Below are 11,191 nucleotides of genomic sequence, written 5' to 3'. Positions count from 1 at the left end.
CTTTGGAGCTTCCTCCCCTCAAAGGATGTTGGATGGCGGTATGCGGCACCTAGATGTACCTCAATTGGTGTTGCCTTCAGCTTGAAGGGAGGTCGTCGTTTCCGACGACATTTTGGTCAAGTTGTTTCCGTGACCCTTAGCCCCATTCTGTTGGCAAATACTCCCAAATCGTTGGAGGGAGGCCATAGGTGGCGTAGCTGCGAGGGGTGTTATGGTGGCACTTTGGCTCCGGTGAACCTGGCAAGCAAGTTGCTTGGTAGTGGCTCCCATGGACGATTGGTAGATTGCACTTCGGCTTCGTTAGGCACCTGTTGCGTTGAGCTTGCACCGCTCTATGGATCGGCTTGAAGATATTTCCTATTTTCTCTTATGTAACTTCTCTTTGCTTCTAGCCACGTGAGAACTCATGTAATCTCTCCCTGGTATGCTAGGGACCAGACTTGTACTGTGACATCTTATTTTCAATCAAGGGGACGTTTGGATACCAGGAGCTAAACTTTAGCCCTATCACATCGGATGTTCGGATACTAATTAGGAGAACTAAACTTAAGCTAATTACAAAACTAATTGCAGAACTCCTAGGCTAAATCGCAAGACGAATCTATTAAGCCTAATTAATCCATCATTAGCGAATGGTTACTGTAGCACCACATTATCAAATCATGGACTAATTAGGCTAAATAGATTCGTCTCGCGATTTAGCCTAGAGGTTGTGTAATTAGTTTTGTAATTAGTCTAAGTTTAATACTCCTAATTAGTATCCAAACATTCGTGATGGGGCTAAAACTCTCCTTCCAAACACCCCCAAAGAGAATTAAGTAGGTGGGATCTTCCCCAAGTTGTTCGAAAAAAATCTTCTTCGTCTTTCGAGAAGATCGAGATAGCAGAGGATCTTCGAGAAATGAGCAGAGCTTGCTTGTGCCGCTGCTTTCTGAACGCCGGCCTGATCCAACTCCGTTTCTTGCTTCTCGCTTGCCGTCCCTGGCTGGCCAGTGGCCATGGCCGGTGCAAGGCAACGCAATGCAAGACGGCGCGGCGACTAATCATAGAAGGCGCCTTCAGAAACCCGCTTTCCAAAGAAGTAGACGTAGCCACCTCATATCTGCCTTCGCCCCACTGCTCCAGCCTTTGCCACGTCATCACTCAACAGATAGCGCGCTTCCAACTGCGATAGCCTGCCTCGCCGTTCACAGGGAATGGCGCTGCGGCCGCTGCTCCACCACCTCCTCCCATCGCCTCCCCACCGGAGCCCCAGCCTCCCTCCACCACCGCCTCCGGCCTCGCTCTCCTCCTCCGCCACCACTCGCCGCAGCGCCGCCGCCGCGCTTCTCCTCCTCGCCGCGTCCGCGGCCGCCCCGGCGCCTCCGCGGCCCGCCCGCGCCGCCGACGAGGACGTCGACGAGGCCCGCGTCGTCCGCCTGTTCCAGGTGCGCTTTCCCTGTCTCGTCTTCATAGCCCCGGAGCCCTGACCCCAGGATGTACGCAGGAGGCGTCGCCGTCGGTGGTGTTCATCAAGGACCTCGTCGTCGCGGGGGCGCAGGGGAAGGGAGGTGGCGGGGAGGGGGGCGACGAAGACGAGGAGGAGGGCGGCGCCAAGGTGGAGGGGACCGGGTCCGGGTTCGTGTGGGACTCCGCGGGCCACATTGTGAGTGCTTTCCTGTTGGCATTTCTGTTCGGATTAACCAGGAATTTCAGAGATGGAATTAGCGCGCTTTGGATTACTGTTAGACGCTGATTCGCTACAGACATAGATATTGGTTTCCGTGTCAGATGTTATTAGTGGCAATCAACAATTCACCATCGTGCTGGGAAACACTGACACTAGAATTTTGCTCAAATTACTGCAGTATATTGTAGTTTTCCTAATCTATCGCAAACTGAAATGTGATTGCTAGTTACATCTGTTTGGTGTTTCATCGGCTTACCTGCAACTGTCCCACATGAAAACCTACATTTGGACTAAGCGGGGTTTCCACTTTGGCCATCCAATTTGTCTCATGCTCATCAATGTTTGGTCATGCACTATGGCTTTGATATGTGCACCTGATACATTCAGTTATTTCAATAGATTTTCAAACATTCTATACAATTGTGTTCATCTGTATCCTTTTACCTTGCAAGCTTATTTGTATATTTAGCTTGATCCTTTGAAATTTGTGTTTTGCATGGGATTCATTGAGATTTTTCTTTGAGTTTCAATTTGAATGCTTGAATTGGCGCATCAGGTGACAAATTACCATGTGGTTGCAAAACTAGCTGGAGATGGATCTGTGTTTCATCGCTGCAAGGTTGCCTGCTTGTTTCTTGCACTATCAACAGCTAATTACTCACTAACGATAATACTTCTGCTTATTTACGCTTTTAAACTGGGCTTTTTATGGTGTTTCTAGGTGTTCTTGGAGGATTCTAGTGGCAAAAGTTACTCAAAGGAAGGGAGGCTAATAGGCTGTGATCCAGCATATGATCTTGCTGTACTGAAGGTTTGGGATTGCATTATTTGTGACTGAAGTTTTAGTGATGTGAAATTGGGTCCTAGTCGCTATCGTTGAATTCATATCAGTGCCGCAGGTAGATGTTGATGGTGACAAGCTGAGGCCTGCTCTGATTGGCACATCACGGGGGTTGCGAGTTGGGCAAAGTTGCTTTGCCATTGGGAACCCTTATGGATATGAACACACTCTAACTACTGGGGTAATGATGCCTTAAAAGTTGTTCAACGTTTGTGTTAAGTACATTCTAAGAGTCCTCTGTCCCATAGTGAATGCCTTATGTAATTATGGATAATGCTACTGTTCTGCACCCTTGTATGACAAACCTAGAATATTTTGATGGTGTGATCACTGATGTTTCTTGTAGGTGGTTAGCGGATTAGGGAGGGAGATACCATCACCCAATGGGAGAGCGATTCGTGGTGCTATACAGACAGATGCCGCTATAAATGCTGGTACTGTCTTTCTTCGTTTTGTATGATGTGTAGTATTATCTCCAACCATCTTTTCTAAAATGAGTTCAAGTTCACTAACTGACTTTTGGTACAAGATGATAATTATTGAATTCGATGAAGATAACTTTTCATTTGTTTTGTTCACTAGAGCTCCCTCGAGGTGTATTTTATTGTTTAGTCACGAGTGACATGCTTTCTTGGAAGAAATTTAGGTTATTTAAGTGCACTCAGGCATCTCAGATTAATGTTTTGGCCCTATGCATCTAATTTTATCTTTTTGTTCCTGTGAATGGATAAGGCTTACGTTAGTATGGTTGTGCATTGATTTTATTGCAAGGTAAACATAGGGATTAGGAAATGCTCTTTCTCCCTATGGAGAATAAAGAAAAAGCACCATTGCAAGTCTTGTGAGATATTAAGCAGGGCGGAAAACCGCTTTTCTTGGAACCTAGGAACCTATGAGCAGTAAGAGTGGACAACAGATAGCAGTTCTTGGTGCATTGCACATAGTTTAGGCCAAGCCTCTTCGGGCCTGTTGGATGAAGTAGATTTGGCCCAACATGGAGTCTCCTTTGGAGATGAAGGCATAAACTGGAATACTAAGGGAACCCGGATCTCTCCTTTGATTAGGTAGAGTAAAGAGTGCATAATTTTGAATTCTTTCTTGGCAGATTAGTATACTAGATCTCACACAGTAATTAATTAATTATGTTGCTAGATAAGCTGCGACTGTGAGTACACGATTGTAGTTATAATAGCTACATTGTCCTGTTGGCTTGTGGTTTTATTTACACTAACTCTCAGTAATTGAATCACATATTAATTTACCGCTATGTACTGGGCTGTGGCCTGTCATTATATTCCATATATGTTCGGGTGTGAGCTTAATATGAATGATTAGCATGAATATATGTTCCATATTTACAATTTTTCTTACTGTCAGGTAACTCAGGAGGTCCACTTATTGACTCATATGGCCATGTAATTGGTGTTAATACAGCTACATTCACACGTAAAGGTAATTGTTCACTCAATTTTCTGCAATTCGTATTTCTTCAGTATCAAATCATAAATGGCTCATGACATTTGGTATGCATCTTTTTGTCTTCTGTAATAGAGTACCGCTTTCTCTTTTGTCAGTTGTCAGCTCATACCATACTGTATGCACATCTCGAGAAGGTATACTTTAGTCCTTGTGAAAGTTTTTTTTTTGCGGGAAAAAACTTTTGTTTGGAAGAAACGGAAACTGAACCTTTGAAGAACCAAATACACTATAGTTCTAACAGTTGCCACCGCATTTCATGACTTTTGAGTCATGTTCCTTGACTCCTGTATGACGAAAGGCATGGTTGACAGAAGACTGTCAAGATCGAAATCAATTCTCCCTGTGATGGTATTCCCTAAGCAGCAGGCAAATTGTTATCACCCCATGGTCAAGACCCATGGTGGATGATCACGTCCGGCTTTGCCTTAGTTTGTGGGGAATCTTTGATTTTTCTGTATGAAGTCCCAGGTCATAGTCATACTAAAATGGTGCTATTAACTTGACTATTTGGTGCTCCTTATCCCCCGGAACTTAAAGATAAGTCTATGCAGGTCAAGTGAAACCCCATGCTTCAGTGTTCTGTGTTCACACTATCTATTTCGTGTCGTGCCACTTTTATGCCCCTCAATTTAAGAAAAACAAGCTGTAGTGTTGTACACCTTAACACCTAGAAACATAGTTCCGGATCTCAGATGCGCCGTGATACCTGTGTCTCTGGTATACTTTAAGGAAGAAGATCCCACGAATTGAATTGAGCTTGCATTAATCGTTGCTATATATCATCCGAGCGTGCAAGATACTGTGCAGAAGATGTACTGAACGTTGCTCTGCCAAATCTTCCTTGTGCAGGATCTGGGATCTCATCCGGGGTGAACTTTGCCATCCCCATCGACACCGTCGTACAGTCAGTCCCCAACCTAATTGTATACGGGACCTCTGTGAGCAACAGGTTTTGACGGATCTGCTGTACATTATCCACTTCAATGCATGCTCTCTTTGCTGCGCTCACAGCTCACTATTCGCCAATGTACCTGTCGTCTAAAAAGGATATGAATTATCAGATGAGTCTGGTTAGAGATTCATCCTTCAGAATGATATTTCTTCTTCGTCGTCCATAAAGGGAGTCAAAGAAAGGAACTGCCAGAGAAGAACATAGCGGAGGGTCAATTCGAAGCAACGAGAAACAGAGGAGGGTAAGGGGAACCTGAACATGACACTACGACAGGTGACGTGACTGAGGCTGTCAGGATTAAGAAACCATTCTCTCCAAGATGAATATTCATTCGTATATACGAATAATCGATCGTATTTCATCTCGCTTTCAGTCAAAGCAGGGGGGCCTTTCTGGGTTCTTTGAAATCACTTTCATTTAGCACTGTCAGTTACTAATACATTATGACAGCGAACAGTTTCTCCCTTGCGCCATTTCTCCTCTTATGATTCGAGAGCCCAGGAAACAACAGCCATCATTGAGCAGGAAACAACCATGACTCTGATAGGACACCTACCCCTGACAGATCGATGGATCGATCAATCTGCTCCCTTTCCCAGTTCCGAGCTCCCCCTACATTCCTTTTGCCATCCTCTAAACTTTGTTCATCAACAGGGGGCCCCGGCTGCACGCGCGGACGCTTCTAGAGCCTCCGGCGCTGGCGAGCGGCCGGCCGGCCGGCGGGGCCATGCACCGGCGGCGGGTCCCTGTCCGGCGCATTATTGTGGACGTCGTGTACCGGTCGTGGAGTGGTCGCCTTCGGCCGGCCGCGTCGCCGTCCCAGATATTTCCTCGCTTTCAGCTTAGCCCGTAGCCCCGAGCGGCCGAGCTTGGGAGCTCGTGGCCGTCGCCGGCGCCAGGTGTGCGGCGGCCGCGCTCGTCGCCACATGTGCGCGCTACGAGCACCGAGCCACCGTGGCCCAATGCCTTTAGGAGATTCGTCAGAATCCATAGGGTTGCTACGTCTGAGCGAGCATACAACGGCTTGTAGGCTACTTTCAGGTCCATGTTTGCTTCCATTGCTCCCGAAGTTTCACCCCAATTCGTCCAAAAGCTTGAGCTGACGAGGTGAGGTGGGCAATACGCTATGACACCGAGTTTACAAGTAGGGATGTTACAATTGCTCCACAATATTGACGTGCTAACCAATGGGCGAGAGTCGTAAAAATAAACATTTAAAGAAAAAAAATCACTGGCGTACCAAGATGAACTAAATACGACGACGATGATGGATTCATGATTACTCCGAGCGATGAGTTGACTGCTACGGCATGTTCCAGACCCCTCTTCCATCATGAGGCTTTGAACTCCAGTCCTGTCCCGGGTTGTCCACGCCACGCGTTGCGGCCACATTGTATCGAGTTGAGCTGCTCTCTTGCTAAGTTGCTAGGGACAAATTTGGTAGATCGTGATGCTGGATACTCAAGAATGTTTGCAAATACTTGTCACTTGTTGGGTCATGTATGAGATCAAGCAATAAGGCAAGTTTTTGAAACCTAATAGCTTTGTATTGTGATGAAAAGTATAATATTTCATGGGCGTGGTTGTTTATTTTTTGGCAGGCAACCGCTACTAATCAAGGTGGCAGTCACCTTGACGCCATCACACTAGCTAACTCCTAGTATCTTAGGGGTGGGTGGCCTTTCTTTCACATCTCCACGACGTCCCCAGCATCGTTGTATTTTTTTTTCTCGTACACTGTCTAGTGGTATATGGTTCCGCACCCGAATCACATCTTAAATAGAGGATAACAGATAATTTTTTTTTTGATTCAGATATAAAGTTTCAAACTGAAAATTCGGATTTCAGGCTTGCATGTGGCACTACAAGGTGGAAATTTTGTTAAATTCAATTATTTGGTGTTGGTAGCATTTGGCCATCATTTGTAATAATTGTGGATTGATTGAGGTTGAACTCGGAACTTTCTTCCATTATCTAAAAAATGTGGCACTACAAGTTGCAGCGGTTTTATTTGCAAAACGCTCCAGGAAGTTTAGATTGACGAAAATCTAATCCATTGGCAATGGTCTGAAAAATGTGCCTCGTTACAAGCCTTGATGAGTATGGCCGGTTGCAAACTGTACAAGTAATAGGTGATTGGCTGAACTATATGCCTGTGTATGAACTGGGTTTCTTCACAAGCCGGGTACCTTTGCAGCCACATGTTGCTATAATAACTTGCTACACCCCAAGATTTTCCTCATAATCATGTCATGCTGTGAAGCTGCTTCAGGTCACTTTCTTCTTCTTCAATTCCTACTACTTTAGCTACCTTTCCTTCTGCATTCTGCTGAAAAGTGAAAACGATGGCGTAGAGGAGGCCTGCATCTACACTCGGTAGTCCGTACAAACCAGCTTGGTCCATCTTCTCTCTCAACAGGACTATATTGCATCTAGCTACTGACAGTGACCGTGTCTCATGCAATTCTATGTTTCTTCCTCTGAAGCATTGCCTCATGAATCCGGTGGATTAATCCTCCAAAGTGTAGTCATGAGATATTTATATTTTGTTTGCATTATTCAACATTGGAGATTAATTGGCACCCGCGTTGACAGGTAATTTGCAGTAGTTATATATATTACCTCGTTGCAATGCAACCCGATGCACCCTAGCTCTCGCCTTCTAACTTTAACAGCTTTGTAGAAATATATTTGACAACATCCTTCTCGGAAGGTACAATTCGTTATCAAAACCAAATTCAAAACACCAGAAATTATACAATTATGTTTAAAAATTAGTACAAATATAATTTATCGATATAGTCAGAGGGACTCGAACTGTGATCACTACCACCGCACGACACGGTAGGTGAAACCTCCGAATGGTCGCATGTCACACCCTGACATTTTTTGAATTTCAGGATGCGATTAAAAAGAATAAATAAAAAATAATTTTCTCATAATTTTAAAATTTTTCCCAACATTTATTTTTCTTTATAGGAAATTTAGTATAGGAAAAATAATTATTTATTTTTCTAAAATTAAATAAGGTTGTTCCGTGTGTTGCATTCATACCAATGCATTTTGGTGTTTCATGAGTGCAAAAGTTTCGAAAATGCGATTAGATGATGTCCAGACCCTTCTTTCCAGCTTTTTCTAGAATTTATTCTCCTTTTCCTAGAGCTAAATCTAATTTTTGGAAGGCTCTAGAATCCTTTTCACAAGATCCAAGTATTTTATTTGGACTTCTCATGTCCCAATCTATCTCCAGGATTTTTACTGGAATTTTTGGAGTATTTTTCATGAATTAAATGAATTATCTAGAATTTCTAGATTTTTCTATCATGGGAAATATAATCCTTCTATGGGCCGGGCCCGTGAGCCCGACCCACTCTGGCCCAGCAACCAGCCCACCAAGGTCCATCTGGGCCCATGCGCCGCCGGAGCCCCTGGCCACCGCCGGTCTTGGCTTCCATGCCACGCCTAGGGCCCCGTGCCCTATAAAGCAGCGAGCGCCCACCTCGCCCTGCTGCTGCTGCTCCCGTCGCCCGCAACCTCGCCTCACACGGCCGCCCCACTCACTCCCGCACTTCCCGAGCGCCACACCACCGCCAGCATCGCGCCTCCTGCTTGTGCCACGCGCCTCCGCCGCTAGGCGCCGCCTCGCACCGCCACCCGACCCTGCCGGTTGCACGGCGGCAAGACTTCCCTGTGGTCTGGAGGTTGAAGAAGGTAAGGCAAGTTTACGTTTTAGACCTCGAGGAATCCTATAATTTCTATGGGTTTCCATGAGTCTAGATCCTTTTGCACAAAACCCCTTAGAACCTTATAGATCTGTAGATCCGGCCCAAGTCATGAGCTTTTCTGGATCTAACCCTGAGGATTCGTCTATTCATAGTGACTATTCACTGAGTCTAGAGTTCTTCTCTGCTAGCCCCTGAAGTCTATAGTTAATCGCATCTAGATCCTTCCAATCTTGTTTAGCTCAAAAAATCTATGTTTTAGCTCTGTTTTAATCCGTTCAAGTTGCGTTAAATTCATGAAAACATAAAATACACGTTACTGGTGATGTTTTCCTTCGTGCATGTTTTTGAAAATAAATTTGATATTAATTTGATTAATGCCTGATAAGCATGTGTCTTCTCTAAATAAAAGTTATTTAGAGTATACACCGCTTTTCATAATAAACATCAATTTGATTAATGCTTACTTCATATCCTTTTCTAAATAAAAGCCAATTAGGTTATATATCAGTTTTTCATAAAATTAATGCCTAGTTGAATTTCTTTTCTCAATGAGAATTTAAGTAGGGTTTACATCAGTTTTTCACAATCAATATTAACTTGATTAATACTATTTAAATGAGTTTTCTAAATCAAATTAATATAGAGTTATACCTTGATTTTCATAGTCAAACTTAAATTGATTAATGTTTATTCAATTTGCTTTCTAAATAAAAGTTACATAGGATATATCTTGAGTTTTCATAATTAAATGTTAATTTGGCTAACATAAACATGAATGTGTTTTTGAATTATAATTTGGTTAGTCGAACCCGAATCATAAAGCTATACGCTTACATGTTTACATATACTTTATTTCCGAATTAAATGTTTATTTTTATAAATTGTACTTGAATGTTTATATATAAAATTTGACTAAGCTTTACATAGTCGTTTCATATGTAAATATGACTTGATTAATTCTAACTAAGTATATTTCTCTGAAATATCTTTACATTATTTTCTCAACTAAAATAAATGAAGCATGTAGCTCTTGTCTATTCTTTTTAGAATTCAAATCTCTCTATAGCTTTATCTTTTCGACCATAGTTCCGTTTTAAGTGTTTCTTATGTTCACGTGATCCTAAAATCGAGCCCTATCTTTTAGTACACTCTTTTAAAGCTTTTATTTTATTTTGGTGTATTGTTCTTAGTTGTACCTGTTTGTTTGCTTGTATGTTTATGCCGATGATTGCTTCGAGTAGAAGGATCACTGTTCGAAAGATTTGAAGATTAAGAGTTTCAAGAGAGTAAGAGCCGAAGAGCAGTTAGAGTAATTTTTCGATAGAGAAAGACAGGTGTCCCTAACCACCTACTATCTATGCTTATTAATAATACCATGATAATGCTTAATTGGAATATGGAGAACCACCCGGGAAAATAGTACAACCACAAGAACTAAATGGCTATGATCTTAGCTAATTAATTAGAGATTTTAGTATGGGGTAATCTTACCGAAAGGGTAAGAGGGGGGATTGAGTCGTTGTATAATCCGGTCCTCTTAGGAAAGGAGCTTTGCTAAGACCCTATGCCCACTAGGGAGGTTTATGCGCGCTAGACACCGAAATCTTAGCGGGTTACCACTTACTAGGGAATCTTTGTAAAGGCCTCATAGCGTCCCTTTGCAATCATACCTCGGAAGTGTGGTATTGTGCCTGGCCCGTACAACATGGTTGGGTCTAAAGTACTTTTGAACTTTTACGTGACTTGTGGGTAAAGATGTGCAACCTCTATAGAGTGTAAAACTGATCGATCAACCGTGCTCACGGTCAAGAGCGGCCTGGACCCTCACATGATTAATTAAACTTGAAGATGGACTTAAATAGTTGTTCTGGTTATTTTTGTGGTCTTGCTGAGTACCAACCATAAGTGTACTCACATTTGCTTATTGCTGCTCAGAAGAGGAAGGTGTGTATGAAGTTTTCTGAAGATGATGCTGAGTTCTAGGCGTACGCAGCCCCCCAGTCGATTGCCTGTGAAGTTTGGAGCCTCCGTTACGTGATAGAACTGTATATCTCTGATAGACTCGTAAGTCTTTATTTATAATCCTTTACGTGATACTGTTGCTGTTATTCACTAATGATGTCACTATATGTATGAAACTAGATCCTGACATACATATATTCACTAATGATGTCACTATATGTATGAAACTAGATCCTGACATACATATAGGTAGCACTTGAATTTGTTTTAAAAATCAGGTATCACATCACAAATATCTAGTAACCTTGGGAATAAGGTATGGAGGAAGCTAAGTGTGCGCGTAGGTTCTTCCAACAAGATGATCCAAGGTTTGGCTGCAATAAAATTATGCAGGCGTAGTGGTGTACGTTTGTCTCCGTCAATGGAGGCATGGCCAGGCTCTGTGATTGAGGATGATCTTGCTAGGAAAAGCGAGGCCAGCTAGCGGCCGTGCCCAGCATGGCAGGCACTGCACCAACTTGGCCAGGGGCCCTATCGCCTCGTGCCTCGCGAGCGTCCAGGTC

The 11,191-nt window shown here is 43.4% G+C and overlaps 1 protein-coding gene across 2 annotated transcripts; it reads left to right on the top strand.

Moving 5' to 3' along the window:
* Positions 1 to 1,129: 1,129 nt before the first annotated feature.
* Positions 1,130 to 5,390, top strand: LOC101772532 (protease Do-like 5, chloroplastic). Of its 2 annotated transcripts, XM_022824777.1 has the most exons (9): positions 1,130 to 1,427; positions 1,487 to 1,645; positions 2,226 to 2,288; positions 2,391 to 2,480; positions 2,569 to 2,691; positions 2,857 to 2,944; positions 3,888 to 3,962; positions 4,085 to 4,123; positions 4,839 to 5,390. In XM_022824777.1, exons 1-9 carry the CDS (start codon positions 1,197 to 1,199, stop codon positions 4,943 to 4,945), a joined length of 975 nt encoding a protein of 324 aa, XP_022680512.1. In that variant the 5' UTR covers positions 1,130 to 1,196; the 3' UTR covers positions 4,946 to 5,390. The 2 variants fall into 2 exon arrangements, with proteins under 2 accessions (XP_022680512.1, XP_004963206.1); XM_004963149.3 differs by lacking the exon at positions 4,085 to 4,123 and having other exon boundaries at positions 1,132 to 1,427.
* The last annotated feature ends 5,801 nt before the right edge of the window (positions 5,391 to 11,191 follow it).

The sequence above is a fragment of the Setaria italica genome, chromosome III, assembly GCF_000263155.2.
Source record: "Setaria italica strain Yugu1 chromosome III, Setaria_italica_v2.0, whole genome shotgun sequence".
NCBI classification, from domain to species: domain Eukaryota; kingdom Viridiplantae; phylum Streptophyta; class Magnoliopsida; order Poales; family Poaceae; genus Setaria; species Setaria italica.
This window is presented reverse-complemented; position numbering and strand designations above follow the sequence as displayed.

Bases quoted from the DNA above. Each gene is read 5' to 3' on its own strand.
- LOC101772532 (XM_022824777.1), top strand. From the start codon at position 1,197: ATGGCGCTGCGGCCGCTGCTCCACCACCTCCTCCCATCGCCTCCCCAC. The intron at 2,481-2,568 runs GTTTGGGATTGC...TCAGTGCCGCAG, and splicing joins ATGATCTTGCTGTACTGAAG to GTAGATGTTGATGGTGACAA. The intron at 2,692-2,856 runs GTAATGATGCCT...TGTTTCTTGTAG, and splicing joins AACACACTCTAACTACTGGG to GTGGTTAGCGGATTAGGGAG.